Below are 24,811 nucleotides of genomic sequence, written 5' to 3' on the forward strand. Positions count from 1 at the left end.
AGACTTTAAACCTCAAATACCTATGCCTAGAGTGTTTAACTCTTTTTTCCTCTTAATTTCTGACTTATTTGTGTTCACAACTAAGGCAAGCAAGCTGTGGGAAAAGACAGTTGCATTCATTTTTCTCTTTATTTTGCCAGAAATGTTAAGTCTTAACTAATTCCAACGTTTCCATGAAAACTGAATTTTGGAATTTATTTTGCATCATTGTGGCGATATTGTTTGCAATTGTGAGATGTATGTTGCTTCTAAGTAAGGCATAAGAGATGGAATTATAAACAAAATTAGAGTTTTACTAAAATGGGTTCCTATGGCAAGAGTGTCATCTGATTTTTTTATATTTTCCCCAGTAGATGATATATTTCTCTTTCACACTCAATTTTTCCTCTGGTGTGTGTGTATATGTGGTTTTGACCTTTTCAAGACAAATTGAATCAAAAATTAAAAACAAAATATGATGAAAAGAAAAGCAAAGAATAAAAAGAAACCTGCCAGTCACATTACAAAATTACTAAACATGCAGAAAGTATTTCTGATCTTTAAAAAGGGTTTCTTTGTTCAATTTATTACACAAGGGTGCAATTTTCCCTAGATTAGATTATAAGGTGTTAATACAAAGTTGGGGTACACGATTTTACTTATAATATCACAAAATTTTAGAGGTGAAGGAGACCCCAAATTTTTTTAATCTAACCATCCCATTTTATGAGTGGAGAAATTGAGACCTAGAGAAGACAAGTGACCTCCCTGGAATTTCTAATCAGTGGTTAGTGACAGAATTCACGTAAGGATATGATTCCCAGACAGTCAGACACGTGTTCTCTTGGTTACATCTATCAGATAATATAGAACTGTAGAATCTTCTAGAAGATTTAGCACTTATTTTCTAATGAACTAAAAAATAATTCAGGAATGACAGTGGAGATATGTTTAGGGATTACTGTGGCACCAACCATTGGGGGTGCTGGGGAGAGAATATTTTGACTGGAATAAGCTTAATGAAAGCGATGTATGCTGCAATTCAGCGCAACTATTATAAAGCAAGAAAAGCACCATCACTGCCTTCTACCAAGTCTTTAAGACAGATCGACATGGCAGACTATTAAAGAAACAAGATTTTACCAATACATAGCATTCAATTTTTCCCCACAAAGTATCTCACGCTCTCATTTTAAAAACATTTTTTTATTAAAGAACATACACAGTATTGAAAGCTTAGAGTTATTTAAGAATCAGTTATGTCTTCAAACTGCCAGTATGTTTCCAATAACTTTCTTATGTATCTTGAATACTGTGTATGTTCAACATGCCTTAAATCTTCCCGTAGCTGGTACAACTTTTCAATGTAAACATAATTCTTCTTGGGTTTTCCTCAAGATTTTCCTGGTCTTTTTTCTGTGTCCCCTTTTTTTGTTTATGGAAGTTGTATCGCTTGGCCATCGCTACAAGATCTTCTGGGACACTCTGATTTGCTCTTTTCAGAATTTGAATCAATTCATTGGCAATCTTTGAATTATCTTGAGTGATAAGGGAAATTGACGTTCCAGTCTTTCCTGCTCGTCCAGTACGTCCTACTCTGTGGATATATTCTTCAATGTTTTGTGGGAAATCATAATTATATACGTGTGTGATATCGTTAACATCAAGTCCTCGGGATACTAAATCAGTTGTAATCAATATCTTCACTTTTCCACTTTTAAAGTCTTCTAATGCTTCCTCTCGATCACATAGCTCTCTGTCACCATGTAGTGATTGCACAGGGAGGCCTTGGATACCAAAATCACTTGATAAGTCATCAACAACAAGTTTTCGGTTGACAAACACTATGACTTTGTCTTTTGGTGACATATTCTCTAGGAATTCTTGGATAAGAGCTCGTTTTTCTGCTTCTGTGGTAACGATTATATTTTGCTTCACTGTGTTTACAGCAACTAGATCCAGAGTGCCAACATAAACAATCATAGGCTCTTTCAAATAAGACTGTGCAAGTCTACGGACAGAATCTGGCCAAGTTGCACTTGTCATAACAGTCTGCCGATCTGGGCGCACATCTAACAAAATTTTCTTAATCTGGTGCTCAAGCCCCAGATGTAGCATTTTATCTGCCTCATCTAAGACCAAGTAGGTTATGCTTCGTAGGTCAACAAACTTATTCATTTGCAGGTCATTCAGTCTTCCAGGAGTTGCAATAATGATATCTACACTTTTGGTAATGCCTTGAATTTGTCCTTCTCTATTTCTACCACCATGTATACAAATACTTTTCAGACCTTTATATGAATATTTAGAACATTCAGCTTCCACCTGAAGAGCTAATTCTCTGGTGGGAGTGAGGACTAGCATGCCAGGTCCATTCCTTTGTTCTCTAGATATCGGTTGACCATCAAGATGAATAAACCCAGGCATTAAGTAGGACAATGTTTTGCCTGTGCCAGTTTGGGCAACTCCTATAAGATCTACTCCTTTTAAGGCAATGGGCCATGCCTGTGCCTGAATTGGTGTTGGTTTTTGAAAACCCGCCCTTGTTATGCTTTTCATAAGTTCTGTGTACGGACGGAAAGCGTCCTCAAATTCACAAGCTGGATTAGGGATGGGACGCTTCTCACCATCTTTCAAGTCATCACACATTACGTTGTAATTTTCTTTCCTCCACTTGTCTACCTGTTCTTTAGACATGGAGCTTGTAGCTTTGGATTCTGTGTAAAAGTCTTTCTTAATTGGTGGTAAATCTGCCCACTTTCTTTTTTCCCACGCCACGGCTTCTGCCTTAATACGATCCAAATCCATCAATGGCGGAGCTTCTCTGACAACGTTAACTGTGCTTACGTCTCTCCCAACAGGAGGTTGGGACGCAGCATTATCCACATCCGATTCTGAACGGTACCTTTCTTGTCTTTTAATAAGAGTATCTATAGCTGCCTTGGCCTTTGCTTTCATATCTTTGCTGCCAAAAATTTTCACTACTGCTTCGCAATCCCCCTTTTTAATCTGTATTTTAGTGTTTGTCGAACGCTGTAGGTCTTTTATTTTTGACCCACCACGACCAATGACTGAGCCAACCAGGTGGTTCTCCAGTCTAAAGCAGAGTGGTGGTTCATGGGAGCCTGCGGCTCTAGGACCCAAACCGCCTGAGGGGCCATTCCAACTGCTGCCTCTGCCACCTCTGTCATCGCAGCTGGCCCCAGGAGCTCCTGGACTACGCTCTGCCCTCTTCCAGTCCGGGACCCGGGACATTGTAGGGTAGAGGTAGTGTCGGTGCCAGCTTCTGGCCTACATATGGTCAGGAGATGCGAGAAGGTCTGGTCTGCCGCCTCCCACTCTGCAGGCTTTGAAGCGGCTGTTACCTAAGCAACCAGTGTTTGAGGCTGCAGAGGGGAGGGGCGTTGAATGCCTGACCAATCACGGGGCCGGGACTAGTGTGATGTAAGCAGGTGGCTGTGACGTACATTTAAAGAGGCACTCCCTCTCAGGGGCTGACCCTGCCAGAAATTACAGGACCCTGAGAGAGAGCCTTCCTAACTTTTGTGACCTGAGTGTCCAGCTCGCTCTCACTGTCGTCATGATAGTTCTGGCTCAGCTTGGGGGCAACCTTGAAGCAGGCCTTAAATTTGTACACATTGAACTTTTTATAGGCCCATTATTTCCATAGGAGAAAAAAATAGAGTTCTAAAAAATTAACTTATTTGTTTGTATACTTGTGTGTTTATGTGTTTATTTGTTTTGGTAAATTTCTTTTGGAGTATCAACAATACTTGGTCTAGAGGAATTCATCACTCCCCTGCCCTCTAGTGTAAATTAAATTATACCATCAATGGTCTCTCAGGTACATACTCAGGGATGGCATTTTGCCTCTGATTCTTCAGCTAAACCCCAGCACTTGTCCAGGCAGTTTCCAGATATTATCACAGGGATGATGGTTAGAAGAGAGGCAGAGTGCGGCCTGAGGGACCTTTGGGGGTGTTTTCAGCGGTTTGTCATTCTTCTCGGTGCCTCTTAATTTTTTCCCTTTCCCTGTGGTTTCATATATTCTGAGATCTTAGCACTAGAAGGTTCTGTAGAAGTCATTTATCAGGTATAATGCAGAAGACAACCTGGCAGCAATCTGGACAGCTGGGCATCCAGCTTCTATTTGAACAATCCCAGAGGCAGGAAGCTCACTTCATTTCAAGGATGTTCATTCTTTTGTGAGGCTGTTTAATGGTCACAGAGATGATGTGCTTCCACTTGCTTCCTTAGATCCTTCTTCTGACTTCTGAAGTTACACAGAATAGATTTCATTCTCCTTGTATCCCTGTGTATGTAAGGACCACTGTCAAATCCCGTTAGGATGTTTGTTCATCAGGGTAACATTTGAGTTTCTTCAACATTTCTTGCTATGACATAGTTTCCCAGATCCACATCATCCTGTTCCCTCTGCTTTGGAAATGTCTCAATGAGGACCTTTTCTTATGCAGCACATAGATCTTAAAAAAAAAAAAAAAAAAAAAAGATCTGCAGAAATGGCCTTACCATAAAAGTACTTTTAGGGCCTCTTCACCGAGCATGGCAGTTCTACTAATTTGACCTAAGATCTCCTGAGACACAAAGCTGTTCGTAGTAACATAATGGGCACTTAAGTCCGTTCTTCTTCATCCTGAACTTACTCTGTTGATTTTTTGTTTTTAATTTGTTTAACTAAATGTAAACTCTATGTTTATCCTTTTATATTCATCCCATTAAGTTTGGTCAATTGACGTAGCCTATTAAGTTTAATTTTAGTGATTATTTTCTCATCCATAATATTATCCCTAGTTTCAAATCTTCTGCCAATTTAATGTTCATGGCTTCTTTCTCTCGTCAGACAAAGATGCTGATTAAAATTTGAACATGGTCCAGTATAAGATAAGAGTCTGTAACACGTTGGGAAAAACTTTCTCTATGTCAGCACTTTTCTGGAAAGAAACTTTTTGAAGAAAGAAAAAAGGGTTCTGTCCAAATATGTTTGGAAAATGCAGCACCATACATTCCCTCTGATAAAGTTATAATGCTTAATAGATAGTCCCAAAGCTCTGATAATTACAAGCATTGAGATAATTAATTTCTTAACTGAAAGTTTCCCAAAGGAATTGGCCAATGGACCTCCTCATCAATTTTTAGAATAAACTTATTCTTTGGAATACTTTCAAATTTACAGAACAGTCACACAGATAGTATAGGGGGGTTCCCATATACCCCTCAACCTGTTTGTTTCTTCTAATCTTATCATCTCACATTACCGTGATCTATTTGTCAAATATAGGAAATCACTATTAGTGTGTTACTATTAACTAAACTAGTGAATTTATACCATCAGTTTTTCAATAATGCATTTATATTGAGATATAAACCCAGAACCATTCCTTGACTTGTGGACAGGGGCTTGTATTCCTTTGCTATAAGGTGACTAGCTTTTACTGTTGTTTTATGTGAGTGATATGGAAGAATAGAAGAAGCCTTGAAAGTGAAGTGAAGGAAGGTCATGTTATTGGGAGAGGGGTAGCTGTAAAATTTGAGTAGAGAGCAGTGCACTTTAAGGTGAAATCCATTGTGGTGAATTACTGGGATCATACAGAACTGATAGGAGACTTTTATGGGTATCGCAAGTACAGAGAGGGATTGTGCCTTCAGTGTCATTCATTACCACCTATGATGGACCTTATCAGTTGGAAAAATTGGTTGTTATCTAATTAAGGGCCACCAGTATAACATTCTTTTCTTCAAGTATCTCTACAGTAGTTTTGTCCCTTGTGTCTGAAATGTTCCCACTCAATATAAACCCCTGTGGCTTATCATGGTGCTTTATTACCATGCTCTTGAAAAAACACAAAAGTGCGATGTTGTCAGATGCTTTCGAGTGAAGTAACTGGCTAAGAGGTTCTTGTTGGGCAGAGAGACAAAGAGTGAAGGGATTGAGTTTCTGGTAAAGGTTAGGTAAAGTTTGTCTCAAGGTAAGAAGAAAGGTGATGTAAGGAATGACAAGAATGTGTTTAAGACAACCCAACGTTTTGTTTAGGGTGGTCCCTAGGACCTTATAGGCAACAGCAAGGTAGTAAAATACTGCAGGCAGTGAATTGGGCTAATTTTCAATAACTCTAATTTCCACAAACTCTCCTATAAATTAGTTAATTCTGCTGGCCTAAAATATTGTAGATGGGATTCCCTTAGAAATAGTGTTTTATTTAATAAACCTTCTTTGATGACCTAAGAAAAACTTGACTTTTTTAATTCTAGTTGGTGTTGATAATTATACTAATTATAGCAGATTTTACATCCATACAGCACTTTACAATTTATAAATACCCTTTTCAGAAATAGTCTTCTTGGGATGATATGTGAGTGTACTTCAAAAAGTTGATAGGAAAATAGAATTAAAATATAAAAGATAATATGAATCTTTTCATGAACCTTTTGAAGACTCTTCATATGTCGGGCCATTACTCTGTTCAGAAGATGTGATATATTATGGCAAAAACTACCATGATCATTGCACATACTGGTGTGTTTATTTTGTGCATAGAACCATACTCATACCATAGAGTTGAAAGAAGTTGCAGCGGTGTGGGATAGCAGTCAAGAACACTGGAGCCTAAATAACTGGGTTCAAATCTCACTTCCACCACTTATTTTCTGTGAGTCCTTGAGCAAGTTCCAAACTTATTATGCCTTAGTTTTGCTATCTGTAGAATAGCATGCTAATAGCTATCCCATACACACATAGAGACACATATAAAGATACAGAAGTTGGTTCGTAGTAGGAACTCTCCCAGTGTCAATTATCCATGGTATAGGAATCAAAGGTGTTGAGAGACAACTACGGAGGTCACCAAATGCCTGTCCAAGGATTTCCCCAATAGAATTTCCTCTGGTCCACATCAAAATGAAAAACTAAGGATAATATTTTTTTTTTCACAAATATAAATTCATTCAATTTAAATTTTCTATTTTATTTTAACATTATGGCCTTTTATTTTTTGTAAAATATCCTTTTAAAAATGGAATGAAGATAACAAGTGATTTTAAAAGATTTTTCCTAGGGCAAGAAAGAGTGTAAAACTAGTGCCAGTGGCAAGTTTAGGCTTTGAAATGTTACTGGTATATGAAACCTAAGTACTTATAAGCATTGATCTAGAACATTAGTATGGTCTGAATGTTTGTGTCCCCCCAAATTTCATATGTTGAAACTCTAACCTCCAAGATGATGGTATGAGGAGGTGGGGCCTTTGGGAGGTGATTAGGTCATGAGGGCAGAGCCCTCATGAATGGGATTAATGCCCTTATAAAAGAGGCTCAAGAGAGACGCCTTGCCCTTTCTGCCATGTGAGGCTACAGTGAAAAGACTGCTGTGAACCAAGAAGCAGGCCCTCACCAAACACTGAGTCTGCTGGTGATTTGATCTTGGACTTCCCAGTCTCCAGAGCTGTGAGAAATACATTTCTACTGTTTATAAGCAACCTAGTCTGTGGTGTTTTCTTATAGCAGCTTGAACAGACTAAGACAATTAGCAAACACAAGTCAGGGTGCTATGAGTTGTTACTCATGGTTACAGGCTGGAGGGAGGTCTGGGTGGATGGAAACTTGAGGTAAAGGCCTATAAGGGAGTTAGGTCTGATCTGTCACTAGAGGAGGTATGAGATGAGAGATAGAAGGATGTTAAACTTTCAGGGGAAAGAAAACGCAATGTGGCCTTGGGGGAAAGTTCAGGGAAGCCTTCCTGCCTTCTCTCCTCCCACCCTCCCTCCAGCTTATGAGTAAGGACTTGCAGTATTTCTCTTTCTGTGCCTGTCTCATTTCACTTAACATTTTTCTTTAAGCTCATTCATGTTGCTGTGAATGGCAAAATTTCATTCTTTTTTATGGCTGAGTAGTATTCTATTGTGTATACCCCATTTTCCCATCCAGTCATCCGCTGATGGACATTTAGGTTGGTTCCATATCTTGTCTATTATAAATAGAGCTGCGATGAACAAGGGAGAGCAGGCATCCCTTTGACATGATGATTTCCATTCTTTTGGGTATACACTCAGTAGTGGCATTGCTGGATCATAGGATAGTTTTATCTGTAGCTGTTTGAGAAACCTCCATACTGTTTTCCATAGTGGCTGTACTAATTTACAGTTCCACCAGCACTGTAGGGGCATTCCGCTTTCTCCATATCCTAGCCGACATTTGGTATTCTCTGTCATTTTGATAATAGCCTGCCTAACTGGGGTGAAAGGATATCTCAATGTGATTTTGATTTACATTTCAGTGATGTTGAGCATTTTTTCATGTACCTGTTGGCCATTTGTATGTCTTCCTTTGAGAAATGCCTATTCAGCTCCTTTGCCCATATTTTAATTGTGTTTTTTTTTTTTTTTTTTTTTTTTTTTTTTTTTTTACTGTTAAGTTCTTGTATACTGTTGAGTTCCTTGTATATTCTGGATATTAATCCTTTGTCAGATGTATAATTTGGAAATATTTTCTCCCATTCTGTAGGTTGTGATTTCACTCTGTTGATTGTTTCCTTTGCTGTACAGGAGGAGTTTTTTAGTTTGATATAAACCCATTTGTTTATCTTTTCTTTGGTTGCTTGTACTTTTGAGATCTTTTTCACAAAGTCTTTGTCCAGACCTACATCCTCAAGTGTTTCCTCTCTGTCTTATTTTAGGAGTTTTATGGTTTCAGGTCTAATACTTAAGTCTTTAATCCATTTTGAGTTGATTTTGATATATGGTGAATATATGTATATATATGAGAATAAAATTAGAAATTACCAACAAACAAAACTTTGGAAACTATACAAACTTATAGAAATGAAACAACATGCTCTTGAATGACCAATGAGTCAAAGAAGAAATAAAGCAGGAAATCAAAACAAATTCTTGAAACAAATGAAAACACAAGCACAACTTACCCAAACCTATGGGAAACTGCAAAAGCAGTACTAAGAGGGAAGTTTATTGCAATAAGTGCTTGATTCAAAAGAATAGAAATAAACAACCTAACTTTAAATGTCAAAGAACTAGAAAAACAAGAACAATCTAATCCCAAAAGCAGTAGACAGAAACAAGTAATTAAAATCAGAGAAGAACTAAATGAAATAGAGACCAAAAGAATGGTACAAAAAAATCAACGAAACAAAAGGTTGTGTTTTTTTGAAAAGAAACACAAAATAGACAAGTCATTGGCCAGACTAACTAAAAAAAGAAGAGAGGAGATCCAAATACCAAAAATCAGAAATGAAAAATGAGACATTATGACCAATACCACGGAAATACAGAGAAGATTTAGAGATTTTTATAAACAAATATGTGCCAACAAATTTGAAAATCTGGAGGGAAGAAATAAACCCAGGGGGTTTCAAGATGGCGGCGGCTGCGGCGGCTGGCGTGGAGTAGCTGAGGTGGAAAACGCGGCCACTGGGCCTCAGGCAGCCAGGAAACTTGTGGACATTCCTCTTGCCATCTCGTAAGGGAGGACTGCAGCTGCTGGCCGGTCGTGGGGGCTGAACGCCACTTTGCCCCCGGCAGGAGAGGCTGCCCAATTTATAGGCAACAGCTTTGAAGTGTGGAGCAGGAATAGAACTGTTTCTTAGCTGCAAAAGCGAGTCTCGAAACAGGGAACACGGCGCCAGGGCTGCTGTGGATGCAGACAGGACCCCGGAGGCCGGGGCCGCGCTGAAGGCGGCCAACTGCCCTATTCAGGATTCGAGGTTTCAGGCCGGCATTAAAGAACATTCCTGGGAGCTCCCGAGCCGCGCCGCGACTGAATAGCCCGAGGCGGCAGCTGCCGAGAACACGGAAGACGGCAAACCAGAGACAGAGTGAGCGCTCGACCTGGCACAGCACTGTGAGTGTTCTCTGGCACAGATCTGTTCGGGGGGTGGATGCCCACGCGGCTCCCGCCTGCATCACCAGGCCACTCACCGCGCCGGTGCTGCCTCCATTTTCCCAGGTGCGGGCAGCTCCGCCCAGCTCGGCCATCACTGAGCCCTCCCACTTGCTTGGCCTGGCGCGGGGCTTACCGGAGCCTGCGGGCCGGCCTCCTCTCCCTCTCCCTCCGCGGTTCTCTGGCGGGGCTGGTGCCGTGTGGCGTCCCCGGCCAGTGTTGGGAGGGCAAGGAAGTACGGGCGGGCCGACGGTCACTCCACCACACCCTGGACTCCGGCGCCCGGTAAACTTCCTGTTACTGGGAGGCAGATACCATCTCTGCGGCCACCAGTTTGGAAAAATGCCTAATGAATTTCTGGTTGGGAATAGTGTGGTAGGAGAGTTCCCAGGTCTGCTTGAACCTGCCAGAGAGCAGGCGGCAGGCGGGCGCTAGACTCGGTTTATACCGGGGGGGATACAAAGGTGAACAAGACCCGAGAAAGATCTACACAATGCTACAAAGGCACCCAGAGAGACCGGTCGTCTGTGCCAAGCAGAAACCTGGTACACTTCCTGGGCAAGGCAGTGCCGAGCAGGGTCTTGAAGGCCCAGCTTACAGACGAGGGTTGCAGAAGACACGCCCCAGCCCAGCACAGTGCGCACAGAGCGGGGAGATGTGCGTCCAGGGAGGCGGAGACTCGACAGAAACCACATACCCGGTGGGGTCGCCACTGCACGATCTAACAGCCTGGGCCAGAGCACACGGAACAGGGTGAAGTCCTGCACAGGAAGTGAAAGCTCAACAGAGATCACACACCCTGTGTTACATGATCCACCAGCCCAGCAGAGTCCAAGCTGACCAGAAAGGTGGCTCCCCGGAAAAGCCCAAGACCCGACGCAACCACACACAAAAGGCACTAGAGGCCAACTGAGCAGTCACGGAGGGAGCCATACCAAATTGGCAACCACAGCATAATCCTAGTTAGTCATTAGTCTCAAACCGGTGGACTGTGAAACCCCCTGCCACAATGAATAAACACCAAAAAAAAGATACCAGAAATACAAAAAATCAAGAAAGTACACCACCAAAAGTTAATAAATCTCAAACTCTAGATCCTATAGAACAAGAAGCCCTTGAAATAACTGACAAGGAATTTCGAGTGATAATTCTAAGGAAACTGAATGAGCTACAAGAAAACTCAGCTAGACATCATGATGAAATGAGGAAAAGTATACAGGATCTGAAAGAGGAAATATACAAGGAAATCAATGTCCTGAAAAAAAATGTAGCAGAACTTGCAGAACTGAAGAAGTTATTCAGCGAAATACAAAACACAACGGAGAGTTTAACCAGCAGGCTTGTCGAAGTTGAAGAGAGAACCTCTGAACTTGAAGATGGGCTGTTTGAAATAACACAAGCAGACAAAAAGAAAGAAAAAAGAATCAAGGACATTGAAGAAAATCTGAGAGAGATATCAGACAACCTTAAGCGATCAAATATCCGAGTCATGGGTATTCCAGAAGGGGAGGAAAATGGAGATTCCATTGAAAACATATTCAACAAAATAGTGGCAGAAAACTTCCCAGGTATAGGAAAAATCACAGATCTTCAGATCCAGGAAGCTCAACGATCTCCAAATGTATTCAACCCAAAAAGACCTTCTCCAAGACATGTCATAGTCAAATTGGCAAAACTCAGAGACAAAGAGAGAATCTTAAAAGCTGCAAGAGAGAAGCGTCAAATCACCTATAAGGGAGCCCCAATCAGGTTAACATCAGACTTTTCATCACAAACCCTAAAAGCTAGAAAGGAATGGGATGATATTTTCAGCATACTAAAAGGCAAAGATTGCCAGCCAAGAATACTCTACCCTGCAAGGCTATCCTTCTGAAATGAGGGGCAAATAGTATATTTCTCAGACAAACAAAAACTGCGGGATTTCACTACCACACGACCACCCCTACAAGAAATCCTCAAGGGAGTACTGGGTTTGGTTCCTAAAAAATAACTACCATTGCCATAAAAACCCAAGAAAAATTCTAAACCTGCTAGTATAATAAAAATGGCATTCATGAAGAGAAAACAAGCTAACAAAAACACTATCTACAACCTAAGGAACCACCAACAAAGAAAGCAAACAGTAAATCAGAAAGCAAGGAACAAAAGACACCTAAGACAACCAAACAACCAATAAAATGCTAGGAATAAATCAACACCTTTCAATAACAACTCTTAAGGTAAAAGGCTTAAATTCCCCAATCAAAAGACACAGACTGGCTGACTGGATCAAAAAGCAGGACCCAACTATATGCTGCCTACAAGAGACCCACCTCACCCATGAAGATTCACACAGACTAAGAGTGAAAGGTTGGAAAAAGATTTACCATGCAAACAGAAAAGAAAAACGAGCTGGAGTAGCTATTCTTATATCTGACAAAATAGACTTTAAACTAAAAACCATAAAAAGAGACAATGAGGGACGCTACTTAATGATAAAAGGACTGATCCATCAAGAAGACATAACAATCATAAATATGTACGCACCCAATGTTGGAGCAGCCAGATTTATAAAACAAACTCTATTAGACCTAAAGAAGGAAATAGACACTAATACCATAATAGCAGGGGACCTGAACACCCCACTGTCAATATTAGACAGATCATCTAGGCAAAGAATCAGTAGAGAAACACAAGATCTAAACAAGACTCTAGACCAATTGGAATTGGCAGATATCTACAGAACATTCCACCCAACCATCTCAGAATATTCATTCTTCTCATCAGCACATGGATCATTCTCCAGGATAGATCACGTATTAGGTCACAAATCAAGTCTCAATAAATTCAAAAAAATTGGAATTATCCCATGTATCTTCTCAGACCACAATGGATTAAAACTAGAAATTAATAACAAACGAAACTCTGGAAACTATACAAACACATGGAAATTAAACAGCATTCTACTTAATGACATATGGGTCCAAGAAGAAATCAAGCAGGAAATCAAAAAATTTCTTGAAACTAATGAAAACAATGATACATCATACCAAAACCTGTGGGATACTGCAAAAGCAGTATTGAGGGGAAAATTTATTGCATTAAACGCTCACTTCAGAAGAATAGAAAGATGGCAAGTGAACAACCTAACACTTCACCTTAAAGAACTAGAAAAACAAGAACAATCCAAACCTAAAGTTAGCAGACGGAAAGAAATCATTAAGATCAGAGCAGAAGTGAATGAAATTGAAAACCAAAAAACCATTCAAAAGATCAACGAATCAAAAAGTTGGTTTTTTGAAAAGATAAATAAAATTGACAAACCATTAGCATGGCTAACAAAAAAAAGAAGAGAGAAGACTCAAATAACAAAAATTAGAAATGAAAAAGGCGATATTACAACTGATTCATCTGAAATACAAGGAATCATTCGAGACTACTATAAACAACTATACGCCAACAAATTTGAAAATCTGGAGGAAATGGATAAATTTCTAGACACACACAAGCTCCCCAAACTGAACCGTGAAGACGTAGAAAATTTGAACAGACCAATAACAATAAAGGAGATTGAAGCTGTTATCAGAAGGCTCCCAACAAAGAAAAGCCCAGGACCAGATGGATTCACAGCAGAATTTTACCAAACATTCAAACAGGAATTGACACCGATTCTTTACAAAATATTCCAAAAGATTGAAATGGACGCAAATCTCCCAAACTCATTCTATGAAGCAAACATCATCCTGATACCAAAACCAGGTAAAGATATAACCAAAAAAGAAAACTACAGGCCGATATCCTTGATGAATATAGATGCAAAAATCCTCACTAAAATACTAGCAAACAGAATACAGCAACACATACGAAAAATTATTCATCACGATCAAGTGGGATTCATCCCAGGGATGCAAGGTTGGTTCAACCTACGCAAATCAATGAATGTGATACACCATATTAATAAACTCAAACACAAGGACCATATGATCATCTCTATAGATGCTGAAAAAGCATTTGATAAAGTTCAGCACTCATTCTTGACGAAGACCCTCTATAAGTTAGGTATAGAGGGAAAGTATCTCAACATAATTAAAGCCATATATGCCCAACCCACTGCCAATATCATCCTGAATGGGGAAAAGTTGAAAGCTTTTCCTTTAAGAACAGGAACTAGACAAGGATGCCCACTCTCACCACTCCTATTCAACATAGTGTTGGAAGTACTAGCCAGAGCAATCAGAGAAGAGAAGGAAATAAAGGGCATCCAGATTGGAAAAGATGAAGTCAAACTGTCTCTGTTTGCAGATGACATGATCCTATATATCGAACAGCCTTAAACCTCTACAAAAAAACTGTTGGAATTGATACATGATTTCAGCACAGTAGCAGGATACAAAATCAACACACAAAAATCAGTAGCATTTCTTTTCTCCAATAGTGAACATGCAGAAGGAGAAATCAAGAAAGCCTGCCCATTTACAATAGCCACCAATAAAATAAAATACTTAGGAATTGAGTTAACCAAGGAGGTGAAAAATCTCTATAATGAGAACTACAAACCACTGCTGAGAGAAATTAGAGAGGATACAAGAAGATGGAAAGATATCCCATGCTCTTGGATTGGAAGAATCAACATAGTGAAAATGTCCATACTACCCAAAGTGACATACAAATTCAATGCAATCCCCATCAAAATTCCAAAGACATTTTTCTCAGAAATGGAAAAAAACTATTCAGACATTTCTATGGAACACTAAAAGACCACGCATAGCCAAAGCAATGCTCAGCAAAAAAAATAAAGTTGGAGGCATAACACTACCTGACTTTAAGCTATATTACAAAGCTATAATAACCAAAACAGTTTGGTACTGGCATAAAAACAGACACACTGACCAATGGAATACAATAGAGAATCCAGAAATCAACCCACACACTTACTGCCATCTGATCTTTGACAAAGGCACCAAGCCTATTCACTGGGGAAGGGACTGCCTCTTCAGCAAATGGTGCTGGGATAACTGGATATCCATATGCAGGAGAAAGAAAGTATATACCTCTCACCGTATACTAAAATCAACTCAAAATGGATTAAGGATTTAAATATACACCCTGAAACAATAAAACTTCTTAAAGAAAACATAGGAGAAACACTTCAGGAAATAGGACTGGGCACAGACTTCATGAATACGACCCCAAAAGCACGGGCAACCAAAGGAAAAATAAACAAATGGGATTATATCAAACTAAAAAGCTTCTGCACAGCAAAAGAATCAATTAACAGAGTTAAAAGACAACCAACAGAGTGGGAGAAAATATTTGCAAAATATACATCTGACAAAGGATTAATATCCAGAATATATAAGGAACTCAAACAACTTTACAAGAAGAAAACAAGCAACCCAATTAAAAAATGGGCAAAAGAGCTAAGTAGGCATTTCTCTAAGGAAGATATACAAATGGCCAACAGACATATGAAAAAATGCTCAACATCACTCAGCATCCGGGAAATGCAAATCAAAACCACATTGAGATACCATCTAACCCCAGTTAGGATGGCTAAAATCCAAAGGACTCTGAACAATAAATGCTGGCGAGGCTGCGGAGAAAAAGGAACTCTCATACATTGTTGGTGGGACTGCAAAATGGTGCAGCCTCTATGGAAAATGGTATGGAGATTCCTCAAACAATTGCAGATAGATCTACCTTAAGACCCAGCTATCCCACTGTTGGGAATATACCCAGAGGAATGGAAATCATCAAGTCGAAGCTATACCTGTTCCCCAATGTTTATCGCAGCACTCTTTACAATAGCCAAGAGTTGGAACCAGCCCAAATGCCCATCATCAGATGAGTGGATACGGAAAATGTGGTACATCTACACAATGGAATACTACTCAGCTATAAAAACGAATGAAATACTGCCATTTGCAACAACATGGATGGACCTTGAGAGAATTATATTAAGTGAAACAAGTCAGGCACAGAAAGAGAAATACCACACGTTCTCACTTATTGGTGGGAGCTAAAAATTAATAAATAAATTCACACACACACACACACACACACACACACACACACACACACACAAACCGGGGGGGGGGGAGAAGTTATAACAACCACAATTATTTGAAGTTGATATGACAAGCAAACAGAAAGAACTTTGTTTGGGGGGAGGGGGGAGGGAGAAGGGAGGGACGTTTTGGTGATGGGGAGCAATAATCAGCTACAATGTATATCGACAAAATAAAATTTAAAAAAATAAAATAAAATAAAATAAAGAAAAAAAAAAAAAAGAAAATCTGGAGGAAATGGATAAATTTCTGGACACATATAAACTACCAATACTGAAGCAAGAAGAAGTACTTAAATTGAACAGACCAGTAAGTAATGAGCAATGAGATTGAAGAAATAATCAACACTCTCCCAACAAAGAGAAGCCCAGGACCAGATGGCTTCCCTGCTGGATTCTACCAAACCTTTAAAGAGGAATTAACACCGATTCTCCTTAAACTATTCCAAAAAATTGAAACAAAGACCGTTCTCCCAAACTCATTCTGTGAGGCCAGCATCACCATAATACCCAAATCAGACAGAGACATAACAACAACAAAAAAGCTACAGGCTTATATCCTTGATGAACATAGATACAAAAACTATCAACAAGACATTAGCAAACAGAATATAACAGCACATCAGAAAGATTATACACCTTGATCAAGTGGGATTCATGATCAAGTGGGATTATGATCAAGTGGGATTCAACATGTGCAAATCAACAAAAACCATATTATTATCTCAACAGATGCAGAAAAAGCATTTCACAAAATTCAACATCCCTTCATAATAAAGGCTTTCAACAAATTAGGTAAGAAGTAAAGTATCTCAACACAATAAAAGTCATATATGACAAACCTAGTGCCAATGTCATCATGAATCTGGAAATGCAGAAAGCTTTTCCTTTAAGAACAGGAACAAGACAAGGATTTCCATTCTTACCACTCCTATTCAACATAGTACTGAAGCCAATGTAATTTTCTAAAAATAATCAAGGTCATTTTATAATCTGTTTTCCCTTATGCTATTAAACATTCTTTTTGCTTTTCTTTTGTTGTGGTTGCACAGTACATTTTTCATTGATTATGAATATTCATGAGATACAAAGCTGACTGTCACTACTCGTGCCCAAAATGTAATGGCTAGATCCATACTGGCAGCATGCCCATTAGTACAAATTGCGATTATACCCAATGTCCCCCACCCAATTATCCCCGACTTCACTACCCAACTCCCTTTCCTCCACTCCACTTTGTATCCCTAGGTACGTTCTCTCCCTCTGCAAGTCCAACACACCACTGTGATCTTTCTTTGGTTCCTTCTTTCTCTCTTAGCAACCACTTATGAGTGAGTACATGTGGTATTTATCCCTCTGTGCTTTGCTTATTTCACTCAACATATTTCTCCAAGCTCATCTGTGTTGTTGCAAATGGAAGGATTTCATTCTTTTATGGCAGAGTGTTATTCTATAGTATATATATACCACATTTTCCTTATCCAATTATCCATCAATGTACATTTAGGTTGGTTCCATATCTTGGCTATTGTGAACAGAGCTGCAATGAACATGGGCGTGCAGGTATCTCTTCGACATGATGATTTCCATTCCTCTGGTATATACCCAGAAGTGGGATTGCTGGATCATATGGAAGATCAATCTGTAGTTGTCGAGAAAGCTCGATGCTGTTTTCCATAGTGGTTGTACTAATTTACAGTCCCACCAACAGTGTGGAGTGTTCCCTTCTCTCCACATCCTCATGAGCATTTGTTATTCTCCATCTTTTTGGCTATAGCCAGTTTAACTGGAGTGAGGTGGTACTGCAATGCGGTTTTAATTTGCATTTCCCTGATGACTAGTGATGTTGAGCATTTTCTCATGTACCTGTTGACCTTTTGTATGTCTTCCTTTGAAGAATGTATATTCAGTTCCTTCACCCATTTTTTAATTGGGTTATTTGATTCTTTGCTGTGTAATTGCTTGAGTTCCTTGTATATCATGGAAATTAATCCCTTGTCAGATGCATAGTTAGCAAAAATTTTCTCCCAATCTGTAGGTCATTGTTTCACTCTGTTGATTGTTTCCTTTGCTGTGCAGAAGCTTTTTAGTTTGATATAGTCCCATTTGTTTACTTTTTCCTTGGCTGCTTGTGCTTTCATGCTCATGTTCATAAAGCCTGTGCCCAGAAAGAATTGCTGAAGTGATTCACCAATATTTTCCCTTAGTATTTTTACAGTTTCAGGTCTTATACTTAAGTCTTTAATCCATTTTGAGTTGTTTTAGTATATGGTAAGAGATGCATGTCTGGTTTTATTCTTCTGCATGTGGATATCCAATTTTCCCAGCACCACTTATTGAAGAGGCAGTCTTTTCCTCAATGTAGGTTTTTGTTGTCCTTGTCAAATATCAGATGGCTGTAAGCCTGAGGGGTGATTTCTGGGTTCTCTATTCTACTCCACTGGTCTGCCTGTCTATTTTTTTATGCTAGTACTTGCTGTTTTGGTTACTATAGCTTTGTAGTATAATTTGAAGTCAGGTAGTATTATGCCTCCAGCTTTAATTAATTAATTATTTATTTATTTGCTCAGGATTGCTTTGGCTATTCAGGGTCTTTTGTGATTCCATATGAATGTTAAGATTGTTTTTCCATTTCTGTGAAGAATGTCATTGGTATTTTGATGGGGGTTGCATTGAATCTGTAGATTGCTCTGGGTAATATAGACCTTTTTACAATGTTAATTCTTCCAATCCAGGAGCATGGAATATCTTTCCATCTTTTTGTGTCTTCTTTAATTCCTTTCAGTAGTGGCTTGTAGTTCTCATTGTAGAGATCTTTCACCTCCTTGGTTAAATTGGTTCCTAGGTATTTTATTTTTTTGTGACAATTGAAATTTGGCTTACTTTCTTGATTTCTCTTTCTGTTAGTTCATTATTGGAGAATATAAATGCAACTGATTTGAGGGATTTATTTTGTATCCTGCAACATTACTGAAATTATTAGCCAGCTCTAGGTGGTTTTTGATAGAGTCTTTAGATGTTTCTATATATGGGATCGTGTCATCTGCAAATAGGGACAGTTTGACTTCATCTTTTCCAATCTGGATGCCCTTTATTTCTTTCTCTTGCCTGATTGCTCTGGCTAGTACCAGAGGTGGTATGAGTGGGTATCCTTGTCTTGTTCCTGTTCTTAACAAAAAAGCCTTCAGTTTTTCCCCATTCAGAATGATACTGGCAGTGGGCTTGTCATAGATGGCTTTTATTGTGTTGAGATACTTTCCTTCTATACCTAATTGGTCGAGAGTCTTTCTCACGAAGGCATATTGAGTTTTGTCAAATGTTTTTTCAGCATCTATTGAGATAATCATATGGTTTTTATCCTTGAGTTTGCTGATGTGATGTATCAACATCAAACATGATGTTTGTTGAGTGTGTTGACTTTCATATGTTGAACCATCCTTGCATCCCTGGGATGAATCCTATTTGATCATGGTTTTTAATTTTTTTAGTGTGTTTCTGTATTCTGATTGCTAATATTTTATTGAGGATTTTTGCGTCTATGTTCATCAAAGATATTGGCCTGTTATTTTCTTTTTTTGGTTTCTTTATCTGGTTTTGGTATCAAAGTTATGTTGGCCTCATCGAATGAGTTTGGGAGAGTGGCTTCTGTCTCAGTTTTTTGGAATAGTTTTAGGAGAATTGGTATTAATTCAGCTGTAAAGCCACCCAGACCTGGAGGCCTTTCTCTGTTGGAATATTGTTGATTACCTCTTCAATCTCGTTGTTTGTTGTCGGTCTGTTCAGGTTTTCTATATCTTCTTGATTTGGTCTGGGTAGTTTGTATGTGTCCAGAAACTTATCCATATTTTCCAGGTTTTCATTTTTGTTGTCATACAGTTGTTTATAATATTCTCTAATGATTCTTCATATTCCTGTGCTATTGGTTGTAATGTCCCCCTTTTCATTTCTAATTTTTGTTATTTGGGTCTTCTCTCTTCTTTTATTTATTTATTTATTTATTTATTTATTTTGTTAACCTAGCTAATGGTTTGTCTATTTTATTTATCTTCTGAAAAAATAAACTTTTTGTTTTGTTGATCTTTTCCATTGCTGTTTGGGTCTCTATTTCATTTAGTACTGCTCTGAACTTAATTATTTCTCTCTGTCTACTACCTTTAGGATTAGATTGTTGCTGTTTTTCTAGTTCTTTGAGGTATAGGGTTAGGTCATTTATTTGAAGTCTTTACATTCTTTTGATGTAAGCATTTATTGCAATAAATTTCCCTCTGAATATTGCTTTTGTAGTATCCCACAGGTTTTGGTATGATGTGTCTTTATTTTCATCAGTTTCAAGAAATTTTTTGATTTCCTGTTTGATTTCTTCTTGGATCCATAGGTCATTCAGGAGCCTATTGTTTAGTTTCCATCTATTTATATAGTTTCCAGAGTCTTGCTTGTTATTAATTTCCAGTTTTAGTCTGTTATGGTCTGAAAAGATACTTGGGATGTTTCAATTTATTTAAATTTGCTGAGACTAGATTTGTGGCCTAATATGTGGTCTATCCTGGAGAATGTTCCATGTGCTGATGAGAAGAAAGTATATTCTTTGGTTGTTGGGTGAAAAGTTCTGTATATATCTGACAGGTCTGGTTGGTTTAAGGTGTAGTTTAAATTCGGTGTCTCTTTGTTGATTTGTTGCCTGGAAGATCTGTCCTATACTGGGAGAGGGGTGTTCAGGTCACCCACTATAAATGTATTAGGTCCTATTTCTTTCTTTAGGTCTAAGAGTGTTTGCTTTATGCATCTGAGTGCTCCCATATTCAGTGCATACATATTTATGCTTGTTATGTCTTCTAGCTGGATAGATCCTTTTATCATTATACAGTGGCCTTCTCTGTCTCTTTTTATGTTTTTTGGTTTAAAGTCTATTTTATCCAATATAAGAATAGCTATTCCTGCTCATTTATGGTTTCAATTTGCATGTTATATCCTTTTCCATCCCTTCACCTTTAGTCTCTGTGTGCGTCTACAGATGAGGTGGGTCTCTTGAAGACTGCATATACTTGGGTCTAGCTTTTTAATCCAATCAATCAGTCTGTGTCTTTTGATGGGAAGTTTAATGCATTCACATTTAGGGTAGTTATTGACAAGTATTGTTTAATTCCTGTCATTTAGTTGCTTTTTGTTTAGATGATTCAAATATCTTTTGATCATTACTTCCCCTTTTATTTCTCTTCTTCAGTGTTAGCTGGAAATTTGAGGTGGCATGATTTAGCTTCTTTCTCTTTCTCACTGGCATTTTTGTTTTAACATCAGGTTTTTCTCTTTCTTGTATATTCATGATAGTGAATATTGTTCTTCGGATTCCAGATGCAGGACTCCCTTGAGAAATTCTTACAGGCCTAGTCGTGCAGTAGTGAACTCCCAGAATTTTTGTTTCTCTGAGAAATGCACTATTTCTCCCTCATTTCTTAAGGAGTGCCTTGCTGGGTAAAGAATTCTTGGCTGGCAATTTTTTTCTTTCAGTATTTTGAATATATAATTCCACTTTCTTCTGGCCTGTAGGGTTTCAGTTGAGAAGTCTGCTGTTAGTCTGACAGGGGTTCCCTTATAGGTGACTTGTCATTTTTCTCTTGCTGCTTTTAGAATTCTCTCTTTGTCTTTGAGCTTTGCAAATTTGACGATAATGTTTCTCAGAGAGGATCTTTTTGGATTGAATCTGTTTGGCAACCTTTGAGCTTCCTGGATCTGAAGGTCTGCATCTCCCCCTACACCTGGGAAGTTTTCTGTTATTGAACTTTTCAATATCTTTTCCTTTCTCCAGCCCTTCTGAAATACCCACAATTTGGATGCTAGAGCACTTGAGTTTGTCTGCTATCTCTCTTAATTTTTTTTCATATTTTAAATTCTTTCCTTTTTTTTTTTTTTTTTGGTCTGCATGGGTTATTTCAAAAAGACCACCTTCGATATCTGAAATTCTTTCTTCTGCTTGCTCTAGCCTGCTGCTCACCTCTCTGTTACGTTTTTTATTTTATTGACTGAGTCTTTCATTTCTAGGAGTTCTGCTACACTCTTTTTTTAAGGTATCAATCTCTTTGTAAATTTCCTCCTTCGTGTTCTGGACATTTTTTCTTGTTTCATTGTGTTCTCTAATTGAGTCTTCTTTTACCTCTTTGATTTTTCTTCAGATCATTGCTCAGAATTCCTTTTCAGACATTTCAAGGATTCCATGTTCTATGGGGTCTGAAATTTGAGCATTACTGTATTCCTTTGGTGGTGTCATATCTTCTTGTTTTTTTGTAGTTCTAGTATTTTTTCATTGATGTTTGGTCATCTGGTAGAGGACTTGCTTCTTCTACTACTCTGGGGTTATCTATGAGGATAAAGACTTCTTCCTCTATTTTCAGGCTCTACTAGTGACCCTTCTTATATCTATGTAGTCAAGTGAGCAGCAGGTTGCCTTTAGAGTGGCCCTGGCTGGTACTGTGCTGGTGAACTGTCCTTGCAGTGACAGTAGGTGCGGCAGTTGCTATATAACATCACCTTGACTCCTGTTATAGAATCTGTGGCCATAGACTGAGCTCCCAGTACCACATGGATCTCGGCTCACCTCTGCACTTGCTGGGCCTATGGGCGCTTCCCTCTGGGGCCTAGGACTGAGCCCTGGTGCCATGCAGGTCTGAGCTCACCTCAGAGGCTGCTGCAGCTGTTGGCACTTCCCTCTGGGGCCTAAGAGTGAGCCCCAGTGCCACACGGGTCTCCACTCCTTAAACATTCTTTAAGAAAATGATTTCAATTCTTCCAAATCAGGAATAAATATGCTGCAATTCATTTAACTAGTGCCCTATCATTGGACCTCGGGGTTTTTAAAAAATTACTTAAATTAACACTTTAAGCCTTGTACATAAATATTGGTATATATGTGATTATCTTATTAAGGTAAATGTCTAGAAGTAACATTACTGGGGCAAAGTCTATTAAACATATACAGATTTTATCCATAATTTCAACTATCTTTCCAAGGAATATAATTATGCCAAATTGTAATTTACTGGTGTTTATTTCCCTGCATGTTTTATAGCATTAGGTATTTTCAGGGTTTTTTTTTTTTCTTTCTAATCTTAGCCCAATTTTCCAGAGAAAAAGTTATGTCATTGGTTTAATTTTTATTCCTTTCACTATAAAGAAGTCAAGCACTTTTTAACACAATTACTCTTCACTTTTCTGGTGAATTGTCTTTTACATTTCTGTCCAAATTTCTACTTTGGGATTCATCTTTTTTTTCTTTGTAAAAAGCTCTGTATGTTAAATATAAATAACTATGATTGTGTTATATATTTAAAATTATTATTCTGGTGTTTCCTGTGTCTTTGATGGTACTTTTGACATTAAGAAGATTTTCATTTTTATGTTGTCAAACCTATTAATTTTCTGTGTTTGCTTTTATGTTTAAAAATTATTTTCCATTTTGATATCAGAAATTATTTTCCTATGTAAGCTTCAAGTTCTTTTCTCTTTTATAAAGAGCAAGAATCTAGTGTGGATTACTTTTTAATGGTAGGAGAATTTTGTTAATCAATTGTTCTGGCATGTATCACATAACTTTCATTTATTTATTTTATTTAGTTAGTTTAGAATAGACTTTCCTTTCTTTTCTGATTTAAAATTTCACCTTTATTACATACCTTATTTATATACAGATTTATCTCTGGACAGTTCTCTCTCACAGTTTGTCAATCACATGGGATAAAAATGTTTTAAGTATTGTACTTTTATAATGTATTTAAATACCTGATTGTGCAATTCCTCTTAATTCATTTGAATTTTTCAAAGTTGTCTCTGTCGGAATGCAAACTAGTATAGTATAAATGTCAACATTATTGTTAGATAAGGAGAGCTACAGAAGTTTTGAAATGAAGGAGAGCAGACAGGAACTTAGGGAAAATGTGGCACTTTGGCTGGACCCAGAATGATGACTATGATTTGGCTTGGCAGAGAGGAAAGAAAAGGGACATTCCAGACCGGGGCGAATAGCCCGAGCAGCGCCCAGAATACTGAACAAGCAGTGTATAATGGGTGATGGGAGAGTGAGGGTGAAAGGGATCTAACATTTGTGGAATACCTACTGAATGTGAGTCACTATGCTAAGAATCTTATAGGAAAAACTCTGAGGGCAGCTGAATCCTCATACTTTCACTCCTGTGCCAGTGCATGTTCAGTGCCTTGTTTTCAAGCCCTTCCAATTTGGATGCAGAACTCAGTGTTTCTTTGACTTTCTGAGAAACAATTTGCTCACACAAGAACTTTATTGGTCAAAGTAAACCAGTTTCTTGACCTCAACACCATACATTTCAGACCAAAAGATCAGTTGTCATAGGGTGCTATCTGGTGCATTATAGGGTGGTTATCGCTGACTTCTGCCTGCTGGATGCCAGTAGCAATTCTGCTCCCTGATAGGGACAACTAAAACGGTCTCCAGACATTGCCAAATGTCAAACTGGGGACAAAATCAACTCCAGTTCAGAAACACAGATTGCAACAAAGACAGGAAAGTTTACAGGGGGGTTTATATTACACAGTGCACAATATATAATCTCTTTTTGTTTTCCTCCCTGAAGTGCCTTCGTGGTTTTTGCCTTGGATTGATTGTACCCCCCAAACCTTGAATCCCCCCACCCCTGTGATGGTGTTAAGAGGGTGGGAAATCCTATTATGGTAACTTAAAGATGGAGACTTGAAGAGGTGATTAGATTGCAGGACCATGCTGTAGTGAATGGATTAATAATTGTGGTCAGGGGCATGGTTTGAAGGGCTTTAAAAGGAGATTGAGGAGGTTCATCTCTGCTCTCTCTGCTTCTTGCAATGAGAAGGGTCACTGTCACCACCACCAGATATGTTCCT

General features: G+C 38.5%; 1 protein-coding gene across 1 annotated transcript; it reads right to left on the reverse strand.

The window, feature by feature from the left end:
• Nucleotides 1–1,395: 1,395 nt before the first annotated feature.
• On the reverse strand, nucleotides 1,396–3,234 carry LOC134368696 (probable ATP-dependent RNA helicase DDX53; the record flags this gene model as incomplete). The annotated part of the gene is made up of 1 exon (XM_063085107.1): nucleotides 1,396–3,234. A coding segment is annotated over exon 1 (1,839 nt), but the record flags the coding sequence as incomplete, so codon positions are not given.
• Between the last annotated feature and the right edge of the window lie 21,577 nt (nucleotides 3,235–24,811).

The sequence above is a fragment of the Cynocephalus volans genome, chromosome X (genome assembly GCF_027409185.1).
Source record: "Cynocephalus volans isolate mCynVol1 chromosome X, mCynVol1.pri, whole genome shotgun sequence".
NCBI classification, from domain to species: domain Eukaryota; kingdom Metazoa; phylum Chordata; class Mammalia; order Dermoptera; family Cynocephalidae; genus Cynocephalus; species Cynocephalus volans.